The sequence below is a fragment of the Cnephaeus nilssonii genome (genome assembly GCF_951640355.1).
Source record: "Cnephaeus nilssonii genome assembly, chromosome: 6".
Classification (NCBI taxonomy): domain Eukaryota; kingdom Metazoa; phylum Chordata; class Mammalia; order Chiroptera; family Vespertilionidae; genus Cnephaeus; species Cnephaeus nilssonii.
In genome coordinates, this window is record NC_137077.1 from 25,587,610 (window position 1) to 25,612,411 (window position 24,802).

General features: G+C 38.6%; 2 protein-coding genes across 3 annotated transcripts; one reads left to right on the top strand and one right to left on the bottom strand.

Annotated features, from left to right (window-relative positions):
* Window positions 1-934: 934 nt before the first annotated feature.
* Window positions 935-3,686, top strand: LOC307102284 (uncharacterized protein C12orf60; the record flags this gene model as incomplete). The annotated part of the gene is made up of 2 exons (XM_079775787.1): window positions 935-1,003; window positions 2,932-3,686. Exon 2 carries the CDS (start codon window positions 2,955-2,957, stop codon window positions 3,684-3,686), a length of 732 nt encoding a protein of 243 aa, XP_079631913.1. The 5' UTR covers window positions 935-1,003; window positions 2,932-2,954.
* A 6,116-nt stretch (window positions 3,687-9,802) lies between these two features.
* On the bottom strand, window positions 9,803-19,729 carry ART4 (ADP-ribosyltransferase 4 (inactive) (Dombrock blood group)). Of its 2 annotated transcripts, XR_013813673.1 has the most exons (4): window positions 19,215-19,729; window positions 16,681-17,386; window positions 11,790-11,872; window positions 9,803-10,322 (listed from the first exon to the last, which is right to left on the bottom strand). XR_013813673.1 is itself a non-coding variant. In XM_079774293.1 (3 exons), exons 1-3 carry the CDS (start codon window positions 19,383-19,385, stop codon window positions 10,231-10,233), a joined length of 969 nt encoding a protein of 322 aa, XP_079630419.1. In that variant the 5' UTR covers window positions 19,386-19,728; the 3' UTR covers window positions 9,809-10,230. The 2 variants fall into 2 exon arrangements, 1 of the variants encoding a protein (XP_079630419.1); XM_079774293.1 differs by lacking the exon at window positions 11,790-11,872 and having other exon boundaries at window positions 9,809-10,322; window positions 19,215-19,728.
* Window positions 19,730-24,802: the final 5,073 nt, after the last annotated feature.

Sequence of the window (24,802 nt, forward strand, 5' to 3'; positions counted from 1 at the left end):
AACATTTTCATTAGTGTAACGTGAGTATGAGTACATAATTCATGGATTGTTATAAGGATTGAATGAGATAATGCACGTGAAGCACTTGGCATAGTGTCTGATCTATGGCAAAAGCTGACTAAATGGAAGCTCTTCTTCTTATATTAACAACAATAATTTCTGTTATTGTGTGGTTGGAGGGAAAAGAACCAAGATGCTAGCTAGGAGACATAAAATCTAAGGGTGCTGCCTATTATAGTCCTAAGGAAAGACTGAGTGGGATATTATTTTATTTTTATTCCAATGGGTCAATTTGTAATGGATGCATCCTCGGGCCCCACCAGGTAGGGGCCTGGTGAAAAAAGCAAAAAGCAGATGTAATCCGTGAGTCTGAACTAGGTATGGAAAGATAAGCAGGATTTCCACAGGGGTGTAGGAGCTGGGGTATGGAGATTGGTACAGGGTATATTAAGGAGATGCACAAAGAACTGTCGAGCATTTTCGGGGGGAAAAATCCACTATGCTGGTGGTACAAGGTATATATGAAAGCTGTGAAGGGAAGGCAAGTAGATTTATTTTATTCTTTAGGCAATATTGAACCATAAAGGTTTTTAATTGTGAGATAATGTTAGGAGATTTAGATTTAAGAAAAGTCACTTTATATAAACTGAATTAGTTGGTATGAGCAGTAAAAATTGGTCAGCAACTCCAATTCATACATTGGCTGGGCAAGATATGTAAGTACTTGAAACACTTAGTGTAAGACAAAAGGGTGTAGAGGGTGAACGTCTAGTCTAAAGAGGAGAACTACCACTCTGATTAATATTTCCAGCTGAGATCCTGGGCTTAATGCTGTCAGTTCATCTCATTTTTAAAATAATCACTAGAAATCAAAATTTCTGTCTTTCAGTTTTTAAATTTGGCAACTGATATGAATTTTGAACATACATTGCGGTGGTCTAATAAAATACATCTGCTGGTTGGATTTTGCCTGTGAACTGCATCTGTAGCCTCTGGACTAAAGGTATTGAGACCAAATGTGACACTATTACAGTTATCTCCCAAGATGAGAGGTAACTGGAGTAGTAGTTATGGGACTGTCAGGGAGGGGATAGGTAGAATAAGTTCAGCGAGAATTAACAAATCTTAGGGATAGATCTGATATGGAAAATAAAGTGAAAATAAAGCATAGATTAAGAGGAAAAAGTGTTTGTTTTTTGAGGAGACAAGTGCAGTTTTTGGATACATGGTGTGGAGTATATTGGCATAGTCACCTATAGAGATGACCACTAGGTAGCTGCAAATGAAGACCTGGAGATCAGGAGAACTGCTGAGGCTACACTAGGAGTTTTAGGAGTCATCTGTATACAGATGGTATTTGTAAGTTATGGGGACAGTTGAGATCTCCAAGAGAGAAAGTGTAGAATATTATGAGGGTCAAAGACACAGCCTTGTTGAGCTTAGGGGACTGGAAAGCTATTGGTGGTAAGAAGGAAGACAAGCTTGTGAAAAAATAAATAAAGGCTTAGTACATAGAATGACCAGAGTTATACTTCATGGAGGCCTCAGGAAGAGAAAATTTTGAAGTAGGAAGAGGTAATTAGCAATTTTAAATAATGCCAAGAACTCAAAATGGCAAGGGTCTGGAAATAGGCTCACAGATGTGATAATTAGAAGTAATTGGTGCCTTATAAGAAAACAATGGGGGACAGAATAAATTACAATTTCTCTTGTGAGAAATTTGAGAAAGGAAGGGGTGAGATGGCGTCATTACTTGAAGTCAGGGTCAAAATTTTTTTTTTTTAATTGAGGAGGAAACTGAATATGTATGTAACGGAGAAGGAAAAATGAAGAGTGAGAAGGTGGAAGATGCCAGTTGGTAGCCATAACAAAATACCATGGGTTGGATGGCTTAAAAAACAAATTTATTTTCTCACAGTTCTGAATGCTGGAAAATCTAACATTAAGTGTCAGCCCAGTCAGTTTTTGGTGAGGGCTCTTTTCCTGATTTGCAAGTAGTCACCTCATTGCACCCTCACATGACTGAGAGAGTAAGTGAGTGAGATCTCTGGTATTTCCTTTTACAAGAACACTAATCCTATCATATCAGAATTGTGCCCTTATGACCTCATTTAATCTTACTACTATATATGCCCTATCTCCAGAAATAGTCATATTGAGGGTTAAAGCTTCAGCATATGAATTTTTTTGGGTACTATTTAGTCCACAGCATAAAAGAAAGAGGAGATGATTGATATAACAAAATTTTAGAGGAGATACACACACACACACACACACACACACACACGCACAAATAGGATGATGAACAATGGTTAGTGACACTAACACTCCTCTCTATAGCAAAAGATGAAGTTTGTGATTAAAGTACTGAAACATTTTTAGACAGGACAGACATTTTGGGATTTTGCATCAAATGGCCTTGATCTTCTTTGAAATGCTGCATTCTCTACCTCTTTGGTCTGCTGTTTTCCATCTTTCAGAGTTATCTGATTGTTACTTTGTATAGTTTGTCTGATGTTTTTAGTTGTAATCAGTAGGAAAGATTGTATGGAAGGTACTTGCTCTATCTTAACTAGAACCACAGCCTCTCTGTATAATTTGTAATACTTTATTCAATCTTTTCCACTAGATTGAATGCTTATTGAGGGTAATACCTGAGAATAGTGTCACTATATATAACAACATATCTAGTTCAGGATCCAGCACATAATATTTGATATGTGGTTTAAATCCAATGAAACACTCTTACTCAGGTTTAATAGTTTTGGTATTATTTTTATTAAAGCAGAGGATCATTTCTGCTTTAAAGCTTGTGTAGCTTTCCAACCCTTAATTGGAGTCTTCTTCATATTTAGATAAAACGTTGTGTCTTTTTTTATGGCTAACAAATATTCTTTTAGTTTTCATTTGGATTCCTGCTTTGTTTTGCAGTGCTGAAACATTTTGTTGGAGAAATGTCTTCAAAGTCAGAAAAGGATAAAGAGAGGCTGATTCAAGCTGCCAAAACATTCTTTCTTCACATTCAAGATTTTGCTGCCGTCACAAACACACTCACCGAATTGTTTAATAGCTGTATGAATTCTCAGATCATCTCAATGGCTGTGAAAGAAGATAGTTATGTTAAGGAAGTCTTTGAACAAATGGTCAGAATTTTTAAGGAGATGCAATCTGTAGTGGCGGCCAAGGATGACAACACGCAAAAGCCACCTATATTTTCCAAGATTGCAACAGCGATGTGCACAGTGGTTGAGAAGAATACCAATGTAAAAGAGTTGCAGCAGTCACCTAGAGAAAATTTAACACAAGTCCATATACCATTTATTGTCTCTCTGATGAGTAGTGGTAACATCATTTCGAGTTTGGAATCTGCTCTTTCACTCTTGATGATGCATCCCATCATGAGTCTTCAATTACGTGACTTCTATAGAAAAGACACCAAAGAGCAATCAGATGCTACCACATCTGAGCAAAGCTCAAGTGCAGGTCCATCCAAAGTCAGTACAGTAGACAATGTGAAAAAGTTGCAGGATGCACTAAAAATTGCGAATGCTAAGAATACCATTGAGTCAGCCGCAGAACAATTGGAGCAAATTGTTAAAAATATGAGACCAACCTTAGAGATCCTCCAAAAGGCCATACAGACTCTGGAAATTAGTGCATATGGGATTAAGAAAGTCAATGACTAGTAGAAGTGCAACAGAAGTGCTCATTTTTGGCAGAAAATGAGTTCAAATCCTGTGAGTTTTCATAGCACATTTTTAGATCCTTGATGCTAGGCATATGGTCTATTGGGACATTGGTACAAAGAGTAGTCACTTGGCCAACAATTTGCTTCAAGTTTGCTTTAGTCAAATAAAAAGAATAAAAAAGCCCTCTTGAAATGGTATTCCTAAAAAGAATATATTGTCAAAAAATCAAGGTGATATTACATTTGATTTGAGGATGTTTCTAAACATTATATATCATCTTAAAGGATAATTTAAATAACCTTAAACTAATTTTCACTCTTAGTAATTCTATTTCTAGTTACTATAGTGCAAAGTCCAGGTAAATATCAACATTATCAATAGATAATCTGGCAGAAACGATGTTCAGAATTAGGAAGCATATAAAGTAACCCTCTGCATTTTTGTCACTCATATACCAATTTCTATATACCTCAGGGCCTTGGCTATCATAAACAATCTAATCTATATTTTTATTAGATTTATCCAAAAGGAAATAAGAAAAATGAATGAGAAGTAATATAATTTTATTACATAAATAAAATTAGAGTATATGATTTGTTTTCATTGGTCTCCTACTGAGATCTTATGATTAGCCTATATTAGAGGCTGAAAATTGGAGGTGATCTAATCTCTCACAATGAAATTGCCATAACACTTGTCTGAGATGTGCTTGTAGCGGGGAAGAAAAGTTAGATAAGTCCATTTATCTACCATAAAGTCTTTGGCTCTCATGCGTTCTAAATGAGTGTATGCTCTCAAGATTGCCCTATTTCACTTGACAACTAATAGGAACTTTGTTGAGAATAAGAAAAGCAATTAATAACTCTAGTTATTTGTTGGAATTTTCTTTTTGAGGGAAAATGCTTAAGTTATTTTCCTTATTTAAACATTTCCTCATTTAAAATCTAAACCTTATTTTCTCCTTTAAAAAGAAAATGTCTCTGTACTCTTAAAAAACACACACCCTGGCTGATGTGGCTCAGTGGTTGAGTATCAACCTATAAACCAGGAGATCAAGGTTGAATTCCTGGTCAGGGCACATGCCCAGGTTCTGAGCTTGATCCCCAGTGTGCGGCGTCCAGGAGGCAGCCAATCAGTGATTCTCCCTCATCATTGATGTTTCTATCTCTCTCTCCCTCTCCCTTCCTCTCTGAAATCAATTAAAAAAATATATATATATTTTTTAGAAAAGGCCAAAACATGAGAAACTGAAAGGGAAAGAAATTACTAGTGAGCTTTTGATGAAGAGGGAAGAAGAAGGTATTCTATGTACTTTTTAGCCTTTTATGCAGTCACTTCCACCAAGACAACCTCCTTACTTATGGCTACTTGAAAGTTGCACTTTTGTTAGCCCAGCCAAGAACTCAGCTCCAAAGCCACGGCTGTCATTGTAATTACCACTGTCATCTTAACTAAGACATTTTTTCCTTGCTCCCTAACAATAAGACCATCACAATATCCAGTGGTGAGGGTTAAGGGGATTTTGACTATTTCCAGGGTTTAGAGGGCTTGGAAAAAGCATGCCTTTTAATACATTAATTCTGCATTTTGTCTCAGTTCCAAAGCTGAAACCTCATTCATTTGCAATAGATATCTGTTAATTGGTGTCTTATATTGGGGAGAATCTTGAGCTGATCCATTTGCTTTTATCCCCTCAAAAAATACACACCTACGTATAAATGGGAGTAGGAAGGTGCTGCTCTCACTTTGCTACTCTTTTGGAACTTGTATGTGCCCTGGGTTTCACTCCCTCCTCTTGGTTGTAGTTTGTGTCTCAGGATGTTTCAACAGCTGGGGAGATCCAGGTGGAAATGAATGGGACAAGAACCATGAAGAGTCCTTTTGTGATATAATGGTAGTTCAAGGGTAGTCCTCCAGATGCCAGTGGAAATGGTGGCTAGTGTGTCCCCTTAATGTTAGAGATGAGTGGTGCCTATTTCAATAATGATGCATAATCTTCAGATGCTGGCCTCACTCACAGCGCCTCTCACAGCCATTTTCTCACCACTGGGCACCACTCTAGTGACTACTTGTCTGCTGCTGCTTCCCAGCTTGTGGAAGAAAACATTAGGGGAAAGCTGTAGTCCTCTCAATCCTATCACTCTTATTTAATGTTTCCCTCAAAGACTTTCATTTGGGGTAACTCTCATTTACACTCTTTTTTTTTCAGGTAGACAAGAACAAAATGGGGAAGACGCACTTGGTTCTATCTTATGCCTCGTCTCATTCCTCCTCTGAGACCTTGGACACAGTATGACCTGTTTGAATGAAACATAAGTAGGGAGAAAAAAGTGAATTGCCATAAAGCAAAAGCAAAACAAAATGCATGATTACTAAAAAATAATAAAAGGAAGAAAGACAGAAAAGTCCTCTAATATTTATAATAGCTTCCCTTTTTATCAGTAGACAATTTTTAGTAGATCTTGGTATCTCTGAAAGCACCTAGCTAAATAAATCTCTTGAATTTTACCAAATCAAGAACTGGACAACTCAGTATAAGTTAATTTGATTCAGATTATTAGACAACTCAGGCCAGGAATCCTGATTTCTCAATTTAACCAAACTCTACTGAAATTTTCTTTCACTGAAATAATTTTTTAAAAAGTAAGAGTAAATAGAGAACTTCAGGACACACAGACATATTAGAACACTATACTGAGTGGCCAGATTATTATAATCTCTGAATGCATAATAATCTGGCTACTCACTGTATATCCTATATAATAAAAGGCTAATATGCAAATTGTCCCCTCGACCAGGAGTTCGACCAGCAGGCAGGCCAGCCAACCGCCCATGTTCCCTCCCCTGGCCAGGCTGGCTGGACCCCACCCATGCACGAATTCATGCACTGGGCCTCTAATATATATATAATCTGGCCACTTAGTATATCTAAGTGGCCAGATTATTATGCATTCAGAGATCATAATAATCTGGCCACTCAGTGTATATCTAATATATAAAAGCCAGTGTCCATAATGACCAAAATGACCAAACGAACAGTCACCAGGAAGTGCATGGAGCACCTCTCAGTTCCTCCCCTGTGGACCACAGGCTCCTATCACAGCAAGGCTGGCGGCTGGTGGGTGGGCGGGGCTAGGCTGGTGTGGGGAGAGAGGCAGGGCCTGATCAGCAGCTGTCACAGAAGCTGCAGATCAGGCCCAGAGATAGGCCTGGAGAGAGAGACAGCTGTCAGCGGGGCCATTCTGGATTTCTCAGAAGAGCCAATGGCTGCCTAGGAGCCAGTGGCAGCAGGGGAGGGCAGTTGGGGGCATTAGGCAGGCAGGCAGGTGAGTGGTTAGGAGCCAGTGGTCCTGGATTGTGAGAGGGATGTCCGACTGCCAGTTTAGGCCCCTGCAGGATCGGGCCTAAACTGGCAGTCAGACATCCCCCGAGGGGTCCCAGATTGGAAAGGGTGCAGGCCTGACTGAGGGTCACCCCCCTTTGTGCATGGGCCTCTAGTTATAAAGATCTTTTTATAAAGATAAAAATAATAAATGGGGCTGGAGTATTTTTGTATTTACAAAAAGAGAAGTGCATGTGTTACTTTAATAAAATTACTATAGGTGATAAATACTAAGCTACCTTATAATGTAGTCTCCTTTAATAATCCATGTGAGTTTATGCACATTGGAAGGTCCACTTATCTTCAGAAGATATCCCAGATAACAAAAGAGCAGAAATTATAGAGAAGTTTTTGAAACTGGTCGTCTAAAGTTTCCTGAACTCCGACTTTGAATTAATTTAAATCAATGGTCCCCTTTCTATACTTCTTGCTCAAGAAATTGGGACTCAGGCAGAGATTGAGGGAATGCAAACGATATACATTCCTCCTTAAGTAAACCCACACATCTACGTGCTTCAAGAGAATCATTTCTATTTCCAGAGACTTTATTCAGTAAAGCAGTAGCATCAGGAGGAGGAAGACTTAAGTTATCTTTTAAAAAATGTGGTTATTCCCTTAAGAATTATAATCATGTAAGTCACAAGCCTGGAGGGCTTGTTAAACACCAATTTCTGGTTTGCTCATTCTATAGATTTGGGTTCAGGCCCTAGAATTCACATTTCTAACAGGCTCTTTAGGGATGCTGTTGCTACTGATAGTGGGAGCCTTCTTAAGAGTAACTGATTTGGGAGAATTGTCTTATCCAGGAAATTGATTTCTCATGGGGATCAGATGTTTTAGGCTGGCTTTTGAGCTTCACTGCGTGGCTTCAACTTTCCAGTCTACATTACTGCTTCACTCTTACAGACCTATTTTCTGACCTTTATGTACATTGATCATTCTTATATCTCACTTCTTTTTTCTACTCAGCTTTCTTTCCTACCAACCTGAAGCCCCTCCCCTGAGCCTCTCCTCTGATAGAAAGTTATATACAACCCCAGGCCAGAGGAATCTAATTTTTCTCTAAACTCCAAGTGCTTATTATTTGTACTGATTTTTGGCACTACGCATTTGATACATACCTGTTCCTACCTGTTTTTTTCTCCTTTCTCTTGCCCCTTGCTCCCACGCCAATGTCCCAAGGCCTCACTCAAATGCTGCCCTTTACTTGAAGCTTCTCCTCTTGCCTCAGCTAGAAGGAATCTCTCTTTTGAATTTTCATGAACGGAAGACTTGATTTTCCCCTTTCTTTTGGTATTTCCTATGTGGGAGGCTACTCCTTACACATTTCATCACTGCCTTACCAACAAAAGCTCACTGCAGAGCTTTCCTGGATCCATGCCCCCAGAATAGATCTTTACTAGGTAGCCACAAACCTGCCAAAGTCTCTGTACAATGTAAATACTCTTTTTAAAAAAATATATTTTATTGATTTTTTACAGAGAGGAAGAGAGAGGGATAGAGAGTTAGAAACATCGATGAGAGAGAAACATCGATCAGCTGCCTCTTGCACACCCCCTACTGGGGATGTGCCCGCAACCAAGGTACATGCCCTTGACCGGAATCGAACCTGGGACCCTTGAGTCCGCAGGCCGACGCTCTATCCACTGAGCCAAACCAGTTTCGGCACAAAGTCTCTGTACAATGAATCACATAAATTATCTTTATGGAAATGCTATGCTTGCTTTATTGGGTGTAGAGGCCAATGGAAACTAGGTGACAGAGGTGCCCTTGTCCCTGATATTCTCAAAATCCCAATGTAAACAATGATAGTACTAGATGGCTGAGTTCTCTACCAGGTGATTTTATGCCTCTAATTTTCCATTGAGTCTCTTCTATCATGACAGAGACCCTTCAGGAAGTCCTACTGGGGCTAGATGAGTTGATTTTCACTTTTGTTGTTTCTTATCCAAATCTCTAAGTAGCACAGACTTTCAGAATTCCAAGGTATGAAGCTGGTTCTCCCTTCCACTCCATTTAGCCAAATACAAGGGTCTTTGGAGAAGAGGTAAAGTAATACCCCCTACCCCCATCACCTCACATCTTGTATACTACTGAAGAGGTGGAGAACATTCCCAGCTGTGAAATTCATTGACTTATACTCCTTTTTACCTAATTGTATACACATAATGAAGACTCAATATGTCATTGATATTTGCTTGGTAATTAGATGTCTTTTTTCCTCCCAAATCTTTATCTTCACACTCATCCACATGATTTCCTAAAATATTTAAATTTGCAATGAATACTTAAGATCCAGTTTTCTATAAGTTGTCTGTAAATGACCATATGACTTTAAATTTTAACTCTTGTAAAATAGTTTAGAAACAGGTGTACAGCACCCCACTATTGGTAGTGAATGGGATTTTACTACCATCTGTCCTTTGTATTTCTCAAATTTCCATGTTTCTTCCCATCTGAGACTACACTAATTTGGTCTTGAAAACTAATAAAAATCTCTGAAGAAAATTCAATCCTTAATTATGTCTCTGGGGCTCAAAGCTTTTCTATTTGATGAAGAATTTGTCCTTTGCTTTCTAACTCAAGCTTCCCTGATTTGTTCTTATTTAGGACTGCTGAATAAAAAATAAGGGAGTATCCTTATATTCATCATAACACCTCCAATTGCGTGAAATAAAAAGTTTAATTCAAATTATTTAAGCAAAATATAATTTATTGATTTATATAATGAAAAGCCTACAATATACAATTTCAGGAACAGTTGGAACTAGGGCCTTGTTCACTCTTATCCGGACTCAGTTTTTTTCATTTCTTAGCTCTTCCTTTACTGTGTTAGCTCCATTCTCAGGGAGGTATTAATCTCCACTCAAAAAAAAAAAAAAAAAAAAAAAAAAAGGCCCATCCAATTCCCAAAGCCAAAGAAGTGTCCTGAATTTATTTCATCAACTCTGATTGTGTCATTTTCTACTCCAGCACGATCTCTGTGTCTATGGAGAAAGAACATACTGAGTTACAGGCCCACTCATAGGCAGTGGGCTGAGTCAGCTCTGCATTAGCTGATGGGGTTGGGGGACACAGAGTTATTCTGCAAGGATATACAGGGTGTGCTGACTGGAATAAAGCCAAAGGTTTCAGGAAAAGCAAAATGACAAAATTCCTTTATACTCCACTTTTTAAAGCGATGGTGACAATGATCAAAAAGGAGAGGGCAGCAATAACTACAGGAGCAGGGATGCACTTTTTGCTGGAAGCTGTAAAAACAAACAAAAGAGTTAGAGATATTTTAGGTAGCAGAGATTAAAAAAAAAAAAGCTACCTAATTTCTTCTTTGGTTCATTTTTTAACTTAGATAATTTATAATAAAAGTATTTAAAGTTAGCTACTTTGAAAAAAGTATTCTCAGATATTTATAATTAACATAACTCAGCTTATATATTTTGTAGATGATGAAAAGAGGCACCAAGAGGATAAGAGATTTATTTCAAGTTACCAAGCTGGTTGGTGGTAGAGATCTCCTGATTTTCCGTCTTTATTATTATCAGCATCCCTATCATCCCCATCTTATCATCTTCATCACCATTATGAAAGCTAACATTAGGTAATTTATTCTGTGTTGGAATCTGTTTTAAGCACTTGCTATAAATTAACTCATTTAATCCTCATAACAATCCTTTATTTGTGTTATCCTCATAAAACTGTGACACAGAAATGTCAAGACACCAAATGTGGTGGACTGCAGCTGGGAACACAAGCTAAGCTAGCCAGTTGCTAGACTGAACTGTGTTTTAATATGGAGAGGAGACTCTGGGCAGTGCCCTTAATTCTTGCCCTGCTGAAGACAAGACTGAACTTTTTCCATGGTGGGATATTGGAAACCCAGGGGTTTAATTTCATGGAAATAAAGATCATTCATCCTCCCATGCCAGTCTCAGGAAATTCCTTTCCTTGTGACATTGCAAGAACTCTACTTCCACTGGTAACAGATGGGGACAAAGTGGGAACCCCACCAATAACACTTTGTTTCTATTCTTACTGTAAGTATTACTGAAGTACACATTTGCTCCATTGAACTATTATCCCACTTCCATATCCACAATACTTTCCTGGAGTTTTTCAGTTGTGTTTGTTGCTATTAACATTTCCTCTAGGCAAGCAATGCCTCCATTTTATAAATGAAGGAACAGGCTCAGACTTCGTCGTTTACATATCTACTAACATATGCCCAGTTCTTACTGGCTCAGAAGTCTATTTTCTTTTTTAAATATATTTTTATTGATTTCAGAGAGGAAGGGAGAGGGAGAGAGAGATAGAAACATCAGTGATGAGAGAGAATCATTGATTGGCTGCCTCCTGCGTGCCCCACCCTGGGGACTGAGCCCACAACCCAGGCATGTGCCCTTGGCCGGAATTGAACTTGAGTCCCTTCAGTCCATAGGCTGTTGCTCTATCCACTGAGCCAAACCAGCTAGGGCCAGAAGTCTATTTTCTTTCCACTGCCATGTGCTCTCCTAGATTCATTCAATCACATGCTCATTCTTTCATCCAGTTGTCTGAGATAGACATTCTACTTCAAGGTGAATGTGATGCCAAAATAGGTAAAACTAATTTGAGAAAATTAAAGCCCAGAGTAAAAGAAAGCAGGAAATAGGAAGTTAATAAAATAAAATAAAATAAATAATAATAATGGTAATAGTAGTGAAAACATTTTGAGTACTTACATGTGTCAGATACTATTCTAAGTGTGTTTACTCCTCAGAATCAAATAAGGTAGGCTTTATTTAAAAATTTATTTCTATTTTACCTGTAAAGAAACAGGCACAGACTAAGCCATTTGCCCATGTTTTCACTGCTAGCAACTACAATTGACTATATATTTTTTCTATAAACATGCGTAAGAATTTTGATTATGTTAAACATTTTAACAAATAAATCCCTCTCCTTTGTGAATTCAGTAATACAGAACAGAGCATGTATTTGTGTGTCTACAGATTTTTGGCACAGATTATTTTGCTGAAGAAGCAACATTTAAGGGCAAATAACTAACATACACTAGCCTGCCAAATAGTTTGAGTCTTTCCATGGGTCTGAAAACATCTGTTTCTATAGTAACCAGTATAGGCCATGTGAGGAGAGAATTAGAAGGGAAAGCTATTAGTTTAGAATGTCTTAAACAACTTTTCTTTTGCAAATTCACTCCCTAAATATATTATGCTACTAATTTGACCCCTCAACTCTCTGAAGGCAACAGATTCATGGGAACTCTTTGAACTTGAGAACTGCAGTTGCAAGTTAACAGAACCAATTTTGAAATACACTGAAGGGCTGGAATACTCTTTAATCTATTGTCTCTTCATTGGGAGAATTACAGTGTTCTGGCTGGCTAGTTTTAAATGTGTTCATGTTGGCTTTCAAATATCATGTCTTCCACATTAAGAGGGAACAAGAGAGGAAGCATAAGTTACTGGCTCATAGGGACTTTTTGGGACATAGAATAGCTTATGGCTTCTGCTAATAAAAAAATGAAAAGGACAAGAAACAGTCTCCTGAGATGATTCCAGTTTCATTAGGAATTGGGTATAAGTACTCCAGAACACCACCTGTGAGTTCTCTAGGCTGAGGCGAATCACACAGTCCAGGTGACTGGGAGAAAGCAGTTACCTAGAAAATCAGGAACATGTCACCCCAAAATATGCCTCTTTGTCATGATGATTATTTTGAGCTGAAGGCAATCAAGGCCAGCAGATTCAGGAAAGGCTTTTTACCTCCCCCTTAACTGCCTAAAAGAATTTAGAGGTTCTTGTAAAGGAAGAGAGCTACTACCAGAGATAACCTTTTATATCAGAGAGACTTATCTGAATGGCAGGGCAAACATTGGCTTTCCAAAATATTTACTCTTCTCATCTTCCTATGAATTGTCTTCCTCCCTTTTGAAGCCCAGACCCCCAATTCCTTTCTTTAGCTCAGGAACATTATAAACTTCAATTGCCTAACTGCCTTGGAATCTTATATTTTTATGGAGCTCCTGTATGTATAAAATTATTATTTTTCTTGTTAATCTGTCTTTTCATTATGGTGGGAGGGGGTGGGTCTCAGCCAAGAACCTAGAAGGGTAGAGGGAAAATTATTTTTCTTCTCCTACAGCACATTGATCTCAGTCAATCCCAGCGAAAGACTCCCAGACCAGAAAACACATCACTTCCCTCCTCCCATTGTTCATGTATGGATCAATCCAATACTGCTCCAGGCTGTTGGGGATAAATAGAGTATTATTTATCAGTTGACAGAAATGACTTTAAGAAAATTCTCAGATATAGCTTACTCATTGAGAAAAACACATTGCAGTTAATAGCTGAAAGTATTCTGAAGCCAATCAAAACCCTCCTCTTTTTTTTTTTTTTTTTTTAGTAGAGCTAGGTGGATATTTGTTGTGTCCATTCCAAGTGTGTATAGTTTTTTTGTCTTCAACTAAAGTGATTGTACTAATTAGCACAATGGCAGATGAGGCTTAGATAAGGTGGAACAGAGGATGGAGCTGCCTTCTCTGCACACAAAAGTACAAAGTAACATACCCGATGTTTAAATAATGGTTGTAGCTGCTCACTGCAGAAAGTTATTCATTCGCTCTGGGGAAAACGAGGAAGACTTCCTAGAAGAGGACTATAGGGAACTTGAAGTAGGAATGGGGGTTTTCAGTGAGAGATATAAACAAGTGAAAGAATATATCATGTTCATGGATTGGTAGAATTAACATCATTGATATGGCACACTAACCAAGGTAATCTATAGATTCAATGCAATCCCTATTAAAATACCAACAACATATTTCACAGATCTAGAACAAATACTCCAAAAATTTATATGGAACCAAAAAAGACCCTGAATATCCATGACAATCTTGAGAAAGAAGAACAAAGTTAAAGAAATCACAATACCAGATATCAAATTATACTACAAAGCCACCGTAATCAAAACCGCCTGGTACTGGCACAAGAACAGACATATAGATCAATGGAACAGAACAGAGACCCCAGAAACTGACCCAAGCCATTATGCTCTGTTAACATTTGACAAAGGAGGCAAGAACATACAATGGAGTTAAGACAGTCTCTTCAATGAATGGTGTTGGTATAACTGGATGTGTACATACAAAAAAAAATCAACAAAGTGCAAAGGGAACCCTGTATGGGAGAACATATTTGCCAATGATACATCTGGTAAGGCTTTAATTTCCAAAATATATAAAAAATTCATGCAGCTTAACAAAAGGAAGAAAACAATTCAATGAAAAAATGAGCAAAGGACCTAAACAGACAATTCTCCAAAGTTGACATACAGATGGCCAAAAAGACATATGAAAAATTGCTCAACGTCATTAATCATCAGAGGGATGCAAATTAAAACGACAATGAGGTATCACCTCACACCTTCCAGAATGGCTACCATCAACAAATCAACAAATGACAAGTGCTGGCAAAGATGTGGAGTAAAGGGAACCCTAGTACACTGCCGATGGGAATGCAGACTGGTGCAGCCACTGTGGAAAACAGTATTGAGGTTCCTCAAAAAATTAAAAATGGAACTGCCTTTTGACCCAGCAAGACTACTTCTAGAAATATATCCTAAGAATCCAGGAACACCCATCCGAAAGAATATATGCACCCCTATGTTCATAGCAGCACAATTTACAATAGCTAAAATCTGGAAACAGTCTAAGTACTCATCAGTAGATGAGTGGATAAAACAGCTGTGGTACATTTACACTATGGAATACTATGCAGCTGTAAAAAAGAAGGACCTCTTTTTTTTTTTTTTTTTTTTTTTTTTTTTACAGAGAGGAAGGGAGAGGGATAGAGAGTCAGAAACATCGATGAGAGAGAAACATCGATCAGCTGCCTCCTGCACACCCCCTACTGGGGATGTGCCTGCAACCAAGGTACATGCCCTTGACCGGAATCGAACCTGGGACCCTTGAGTCCGCAGGCTGACGCTCTATCCACTGAGCCAAACCGGTCAGGGCAAGAAGGAACTCTTATCCTTTGAGATATCATGGAGGTATCTAGAGAATATTATGCTAAGAGAAATAAGCTAGTCAAAGAAAGACAAGTCTCACAGGATGTCATTCATATGTAGAATATTATGAACAAAGTAAACTGATGAATGAAATAGATCCAGAGACATGGAAGCATGGAACAGATCAACAAATCTCAGAGAAGGCAGGGGTGGGTGGGTGGGGGGTGAGGAGAGATTCACCAAAGAACTTACATGCATATATGCATAACCCATGGACACAGACAATAGTGTGGTGAAGGTCTGGGGATGGGTGGGGGTGGGTTGAAGGCGGGTTCATTAGGTGGGATGGAAGGGGGACATTTGGAATACTTTCAACAATTAAGATACATTTTTTTAAAAAAGAGTAAACAACTGCACATGTGAATAAGAACATTCCCCTTCCCTCTAAATCAAATAGGGCACAGCGTTTGCTACATAACTATTACTCTGTGAATTGACTATGCCTGGCAACATACAAAGATAAAATGGAATCAGCCATGTGTTTTTCTAAAAAAAGAGCTTAACAATATATTTTTTTGGTATTGTGGTATCTCTAATTTCTCCTGCTTCAATTCATTTCCCCCAGTATCATCAGAGCTCTTGCTAAAGTATTGATCTAAATGATGCTCCCTCCATTCCTTAAAAATTTCTAGTGTCTTCTCATTACCTACATACAGCATGCAGTTCAAAAGTCCTGGGCATGGGATACATGAGTTTTTATAGTTGGTCTCCCTCAGAACTCTCCTGATCCACTCACTCTCCTACTCTCTTTCTATTCCCAATCCTTTTCTATGTCCTGCACATCCTACATTGCAGCCGTCCAGAATTCTGGAGATTCCCTGAAGTCACTAGGCTATTTTAAATCTCTGTGATGTAGTATAATATACTGTTTTGTGCTTGAAATGACTCTTCCTTTCTTCTCTCACTGAAAACCCCCATTCCCCGTGGTCCTCTACTATGAAGTCTTCCCCACTTTCCCCAGAGAGAATGAATAGCTTCCTACAGTGAGCAGCTACAGCCATTGCTTAAACATTGGGTGTGTTACTTTGTACTTTTGTGTGTAGATATTTGTTCATATTTCCATTTCTTATTGGACTTAAAATCTTCCTAGTATAGCAGTTCTGCTTTATTCCTGTTATATTGCCCGGGGCCGCCTAGGCCAGTTCCTGGAACACAGAAGACACGTGATAGATAAGAGTGAATGAATGAGTCATGCCTCCTGCTTTACTTGTAGCACTCCTTATTTATGAAATGATCATAACAAAAAAGTGAGTTTGAGGGAGAAGAAAAAGATGCTATATTTTATGGACTATCTTTTCCAGTAGAGGATTACTCTCTCATCTAGAATGCCCCCTATATTAATGCCATTGTAGAAATGTATTTTCCTAGAGGTAGTTAAGGAGAAAGAAGAGAGGAGAAACCAATAAATCAGACTCCCCCACCCCTCTAATCTGTCAGTTCCATCATTATAGAAGGCCGATTTCTCTGTTCTTGGCCTTTAAAAAAATAATAGCCTGTGATCCTGATGAGAGTGAATTCAATTTAAATCAATAATAATACCTTTTAGCAGCTGACAGTTATATGTGCTCAGATTTCCAGTTGACCTCAATTGCAACCAATTTCCTCTTGGGTGGTAGCTCATATTTACAACTTCAAACAACTCATAGGGAGGGACCAGAACCTCTTCCCTGAGAGAGAAGTCTTGTACAGGTGCACCCAGGCAGGTAAATATGGTAAATAGAGTTTGGTTCCCAGACTCCTGTGCCTCTTTTCTTAGGAGGGAGGTGGGCAGGAATTGGCCAAATCGAAGGGTGGCACCTATGTAGGCTTTCAAGTAGAAATCGGCCTCATGATGCACTTGGTAGCACAGAGAGTCATTCTTCATGGCAATCCCTTTCCTCAGCAGCTGGATTGCTGAGGTCAGGTAGTAATGTAGGTATTTGAAATGGAATGAGTGTTTATACTGCCATGGAGACCTGGCAGCGCTGGCCATGGCTCTAGTGAATTCAGAGCGCACATTGTTGTTCAATGTGTAAACCAGGATGGCCACAGCATGTGTGATCGTCATGTTCTTAGGGAGAGCTTTAGCTCGGTTTAGCCAGGTTAAATGGGCATTGTTCCAGGCCTTGTAATAATTTGTCTGGGCTTCTAGTTCTTCTGTGACGTAATCCCCTTGACTTAGCTCCTCCATGACCTGTTGGCTGCAGCCTTGGTATTGATCGTCAAAGGAATCTGGTGCCAAGTCAAAGTTGATTTTAATTGCAGCCTATAAGAAAAGAAAAATCTTGATTATAATTTTTCCAATCAGATGATGAATCTGATAGCAGATTTTCTGTGCTCTATAAGACCGTCTTCTCAAAACCAGTATTTGCTGAAGTAAGTTTCACTTATAATCATTACACTGCTCCTGTCCTTCCTGTATCAGTGGCCTGTGTTAGAGATTGAGTTTGTTTCGATACATATCACTGAAAGCTCAAAAATGCACATCTCCCCACGGAGGAAGTGATCTTGTTTGTATCACCAAAATCATGGTGTTTTTTATTTTTGCACATTGGCTATGTTGAAGAAAAGAATTAATAACCTTAAAGTTTAGTTTTAGTTTCTATTTCATCTACTGACCTCCTTCACATTTCCTCATGGGTGTTTAAAGAACTACCTCTTTTATAAATACCTAAAGCTATATTAAGCCTTTGAAGTTTATTTAATAAAAGACTTAAGTGATGAATAAAGTTGGGTCCTCCAGGGGATTCCCAGTAAATTATAGCCCTCTCCCCTATTCAGGTTCTGTAAAAAAAAAAATGAGAAAAAAAGAGCAAATATGAAGGCTAAAATATCATTTGCATTTATGAATCATGTCATGTTGGGGCTCACATCTTTAGATCTGATGGCGAGTGGGCTTGTTAGAAATAAACCCCAGAATGAGGCAGGTTTGCCCATGCAGCTGTAGGTAGTGCTGAGTTGCAGCCTACCCAGGTGTGATTCCTTTCATGGAGAAACACAGAACTCCTGGCCTTTGCCGTCATGCTAGCTCCCGGAGGAAGAAAAGCAGAGTCAAACTCAGCATACCCAACTTTCCTTCCTTATGTTACCAATCAAGTAAATTTTCCCACCTCCAGTAGTGGAGTGAGTAAAGAGTGGACAGTGGTCGGGAGTGTGCCTAGCAAAGTACCTCCTATTGAAAATCAGGAGTGGGAAAAACACATTTTCTAATGGGGATCCAGTTGAATATTACGTATTGATACCTAGTGCATATTAAACTAAGATTATAGTTTGAATGCAAGTTCACTAAATGCCATTAGCCCATCATGTAGAGCCATATTTCCATGATCTAAATCCCAAGATCTTTCCTGCTTGACAAAGGATTGATGCTTTTCTAATGAACTGTACTCATTAAGGAATATATTAAGAGATACAATTCCATCCAGTCAATATCAAAGATTTGCGGCTGGAACTAAAAAAAAAAAATACCATTTGATATTTTTACTGTTATTTATGTTAAACCATCTAGTTGTTATAAATTAGAAAAAAATTTTAAGACTGCTTAAATAATTTCAACCAATAACTCTTTATAGCAACTTTACAAGTAAATCTAGAGAATCTATTTAAGCCAAAACAACAACAAATCAATAATACCACATTTTGTCAAAACCTTCTTATGGTAAACTCTAAAACTTCATTATATTACTAGATGTCAACTATGTAGTCAGTTATTTTTTAATATTAGGTTGTTTTTCCTTAGGTGGAACTTTAAATTATAATACTTCTTTTGAGTTGATCCATATGATACAGTCAAAAGGCACATAGACTTGGTTAATTTTGCATTATTTGTCCTACAAAAGCAGTTTTACTTAAGTTTTGTGGACAATCCAGAAAATAATGCCATACCTCTAGCGTCCATGTCAGGTTTATAAACTAAAGAATTACACAATTTCAAATAATTTTTTCCACACTCTTCGCCAGCAAAACTTACCGTGTCTGAATGAAATCAGATCCACAGTGCCTAAAGGTCATTGAAAGGTACCAGGAGAACGCTCTACTGGAGCTTTAATCAGAGAGAGACCACCTCCTCAATTGTGCTCTACCTGGGAACTCACCGTGGGTCTCTGCAGGCCAGCAAACAGCAGCAGGAGAGGAAGCTGTGCTCGGAGGAGCCAGATTCCTGTCGCAGGAGCTGCCGTTATTGGCAGTAAAATCTTCCTGCATCTGTTGGTCAAGGGGCAGCATTTGTTTGACTTAAATGTACTTCTTCCATCTTGTAGCTTCATGCTGAAATGAGTTCTCCCAATTTTTCCTTTGGGCTCTTCTTTTTTTCCTTTGAGCTTTTCTATGCAAGTCTCAGCAAGAACCTTCCTTGCTAATGTTTATGTCAAGACTTCTGTTGACCACCACCAACTAGCAGTTTTTCCGAGGGAAGAGATCAACTCCAACATCGCATTGCAAAAACTGAAATATCTGACTCGTGCACTAAACAAGGAGTTCTAAAGTAATTGGCAGTTTCCAATGGGGGGAAAAAAACCACAGAACAACAACACAAAACCCAACCCTTATCTAATCTGTATGCAGAGGAATTCGAAAGGCATGTTGAAGGTCAGGCTCTGCAGCTCAACCTCAACTTGCTCAGGGAGGCAGGAGAAGGCACACACCGTGCAGTGCTTGGGGCCAATGTTATGATCATGAGCCGCAGGCTTTCCCTGGGAGTGATATGATTGGCTCGTGCCGGTGGTTGGGAAGATGCCACCTCAAGATGGGCCTATGTCCACCCCATCTGGTGCTGCTGATAGGCCCTGCCCAGAGGGGGCTGTCAAAAAGCAGCGAGCCTTTTAGAATTACTGTGCCAAAGAGGGCTGTCTTTGCTGTTTTTCCACGGCACCTTTGAAACTCTCTCCAAATCAGAAATTATACCTGTTGGGGTGATAGGTCTTCCTATCAGGGAAGGCGTCAGATCCCCATCCATACCACTTCAGTCTGTAGTGAATCCTAATGACTGTCAGAAGACAGCCTCTGAAGAGCTGACACCAATCAAAGGCAGGTTCCAGTGCTAAGTTAACCCAGCACTGGTGTCCCAATAAACAGTCTCTCCTAGGCGCTTCCCTTTCTGGTCTGAACATCCTTCCTCTATTCCCAATCTTTGTTTTTCGTGCAAATCTTTTCCATTCACACTTCCTGATTCATTATTTTACTGCAAAGGGAAACTTAATTCTGTTCTTGGAAATTCTGGTATTTCTTAAAGCACCTTTAATTTATTTATTTATTGATTTTAGAGAGAGAGGGAGAGAAAAACATGAATTTGTTGTTCCACTTATTTATGCATTCATGGGTTGATTCTTGTATGTGCAGGATCAAACCTGCAGCCCTGGCGTATTGGGACACCCTAACCAACTGAATTACCCTGGCAGGGCTACCCTAAAATATTTTTTAATCTAAATGTTTTGATGATCACAGTAGTTCTGTTTCATTACAAAAGTTCAGGCTATCTAGAAAACAGAATTAGTCATAACCCATAGCTTGGAGAAAGGTATTATTTAGATTTGGCTTTGGGCACGTGCATACACACACACACACACACACACACACACACACACACATTCTATGACTGATATAATATAGTTTGCAATTTTGCATACTGTTTTTTCCCTTAATATTTTAATGTAAGCATGTTCCCATATAATTTAATACTTATTGGAAATCTAATTTTTATGGTTGCACAATATTCCACCATAAGTGCTACCATGCAATCGAATATGGGGTGGATCCATGGATGATGCTGTTTCAGAAGCAGATTGATTAGTGAGTAGAACATGGACTCTTGAGAAATATCTCAGTTCAATTCCTGGCTCTACTACTCCCTAATATTTGACCATGGGCAAGGCCCTTAACCTCTCTGTTCCTCAGGTTCCTCATATGCTAAGTGGAGATAATAATACTACCTCCCTCATTGAATGCTTTGATGTATTTATAACCCTTAAAACAGCAACTGTTCAATAAATACAAACAATTATTATTTTTTACCAAAGTTTATTTCAACTTAGTACTATGATAAATAATGATTTGCGAACATGTTTTGGACACAAATCTTTGTGTGCTTCTTGCAATTTTAAGACACATTCTAGAGATGGATCACTGACCAATTAAATGTATATTTTTTGGACTTAATGGGAAACACAAGAGTGTATGAAAATATCCCTTTAAGACTTTAAAAATTCTTAACATTTCTCCTTATCAACTGTTACTTTGAGATACTGAGGTATGAAAAGAATTAGAATTAGAGTAGAAAAACTTGGATTATGGGCCTAGTTCTATAGTTTGCTGGCTGAGTTAAGTTAAAAAAATCAGTAAGCTGTGCTGAGCCTCAGTTTACTCAACTTTATAGGGTTGTTAAAAGTAAATAATAATTACCTATCACTAAGAGTGTATTGTGCTTCATGACTATTTACTGTGTTATCTCAGCCCACAGGCGCTGTGAAAAGGAAACATTTTAACTTTCACTTCACGGGTGCATTTGTCCAGGCCCTGCAAGGTTAAAGAACTTGTCAGTAATCACGGACCCTTTCCTCTCACCCCTTTGGCCCACTGTCTTCAAAAACTCTAAAGGATATAAAGTCATTTTATTATTGTCTATAAATAGTGTTTCCTAACGTGGCTGCCATTTCCAGGATGAAACCACTAGGGGGCAGCAGGAAACTTTGTGACCTTTTTATACAAGGGGAGAAAGGAAGAAAGGGAAAGGGGGTGAGGGGACATAGAAAGAAGAGGCAGAGAGAGGGATGGAGGAAGGAGAGAGAACACCACCAATAAACTGGGGTAAGAAAAAGCCACAGACCTAATGTGTGAGTGTGCATACATTTTAAAATTAAAATGAAAAAAGAAAAGTTTTCTGACAATGTTTAGAACCATTAAAAAGCCATCTTTTGACTTGAGGGCTATTTTATTAGAGTTCTCATGAGATCATTTAATATTAGCTTGGGGGTTTATTATTTTGTTGATTATACCAAATTCTTCAAAATATAATCTATTTTTGCTGTCTTGATGGGTAAAAGGGACAGACTGTGTTGACATTTTGCCTCCATGACTTTCTAGCTTTTGTGAATTTGAACAAATTATATTAGTTCTCCATCTCATTTTCTTTGTATGTAAAAGTGAGGATGATAACACCAATATTGCAGGGCTGCGTTGACAAGGAAATTGAAATACTCTATAAAATATCTATAGATCTCTGAACTACATTGTCTCAAAAGCAGATTGATTAGTGAATAAAATGTGGGCTCTTGAGAAAGACACCTTGGTCCAATTTCTAGTTTTCTTTTGTCTGAAAACTTAACTTTATTGTTGAAAATATTAGAGGTGTCCCCCTTTTTCCCCATTGAGCCCCTCCACCCCTCCCCCACCCTCAGGCCTTTACCGCACTATTGTCTATGTCCATGGGTTATGCATATATGCATATAAATTCTTTGGTTAATCTCTTCCTGCCCCTTCTCCCCATTTCCTCTGAGATTCATCAGTCTGTTCTATGCTTCTATGACTCTGAAGCTACTTTGTTCATCAGTTTATTTTGTCATTAGATGATACCACATATAAGTGAGATCATGTCATACTTGTCTTTCTCTGACTGGCTTATTTCACTTAGCATAATACTCTCCAGGTCCGTCCAGGCTGTCTCAAAGGTAATGTTAGGGTCGCTGAAGGAGGAACCCACGAGGCCAAAAGGGGTGAAGAATTATGAATTTATTAGGTGAGCTGGTGATCAGGGCTGATCAGGGCCTTCTGGCTGCTGGCCAGGGCCTTCCTTTGCTCCGCGCCCCTCCTGGTGGTCAGCGCACGTCATAGTGAGCAATCAAACTCGTGGTCTCCCGGTCAAACTCCCGCCGGGACACTTTGCATATTGGCCTTTTATATATATATACATAACTTTTTATTAGGATAGTATTTTAAACTTACAAAAACATTGCAAGCTTCGGTACAAGGAACATCCATATATCCAAGGAACTTCACATAGCACTATCCACATTCATTGATTGCTTACTAGTATACTTTCCCCACACTCTTTTTTTCTAAGCCACTTGACAATAAGTTGCAGACACCAAGCCCCTTGATAAAAAATAAACGGAGGCATTTTAAGAGTTTATTTGAACAAAAATCAATTCAAATTGAGCAGTGAATTGATATTAATCAAATTCATGCAGTGATAATGAAGGAGCAGCAATGTGATTGCTTTGTGGTAGCCTTGCATAACTGATATGATTGCTTCATGGTATTAAAAAAATCTCCAAAAATTTTTCCAATATACTTATTGAAAAAATCTGCATGTAAGTGGACCCATGCAGTTCAAATTCGTGTTGTTCAAGGGTCAACAGTGTTTGATGGACTGTAGGTTAAACATTTGCTTTATTTAAAAAAAAGCTTAGCCCGGCTGGCATGGCTGAACGGTTGAGCATCAACCTATGAACCAAGACATCGCATTTCCATTCCTGGTCAGGGCACATGCTCAGATTGCAGGCTTGATCCCCCGTGGGGGGCATGCAGAAGGCAGCCGATCAATGATTCTCTCTCATCATTGATGTTTCTATCTCTCTCTCCCCCTCTCCCTTCCTCTCTGAGATCAATTTAAAAAAATATATATAAAAAAAGCCTAGTTGGCTGATTGTGATTGGTTGGCCTTAGGTTTTGATTTCTTAAGGCCTTTACAGGCTTAAATTTGGTTTGCTTTTGTAGGCTAATAGGCAGTAGAATCATTTCAGTCCAATGGCCTCCCATTTAATTAATTTAACACTGGTAGGGTGGAAAAATTTTTTCTTCTCTTTTAGGTTTTTTTAGCTGACTTAATAATGAAATTGATATAAGACAGATTAACAGAAGAAACCAAATTTAATTTTGTATATACAGAAGCTTTATAAAAATGTGAAGCCCAAAGGCAGTTAGGCAATTGAGGCTTATATACCATCCTGAACTAAGGAATGGGATAGAGGTCGGGGTTTTAAAGGGGGAGAACAGCAATTCACAGGAGGAAGAGAAGAGAAAATGTTTGGTAATTAGATGTTTGTTCTGCCATGCAGGTGAGTCTTTCAGATAAAAATGTTATTTCTGCTAATAGCTCTTTCTAGACAGGTTCCCCATCTAAATTATCTTAGGCAGTTAAGGGAGAAGTGAGAGTTCTTCTTGAGTCTGCTGGGTCTTGTTTGCCTTCAACTCAAAATAATCCCTATGTCAAAGTGGCACATTTGGGATTTTTTTTGGGGGAGGGGGAGGGGATGTATGCCGCTACCCTTCATACTGTTTACCCTTCTATTCCTCAGGATTTATTTTCTAAAAACAAAGACATGTTCTTACACAACCACAATGCAATTACCAATATCAAAAATTTAACATTTATGCAATACTATGGTCTGATCCATAGTCCATATGCAAATGTCAGCAACTGTTCTTGTAATGTCCTTTATAGCTCTTTTCTGGGATCACGATTTGCATTTAGTTGTCACGTCTCTTTAGTCTTTAAGTTGGAACATTTCCTCAGGAGTTATTTTGCCTTTTGACCTTGACATTTGTGGAAATTATTGACTGGTGGTTTTATAGAATAATTGGGGTTTGTCTATTATTTCCTGATAATTAGATTCAGGTTGTGCAGTTTCAGCAGGGAAATCACAGAAGTGATGCTATTCCATTCTCAGATAGGAGGCATTTTGCATCC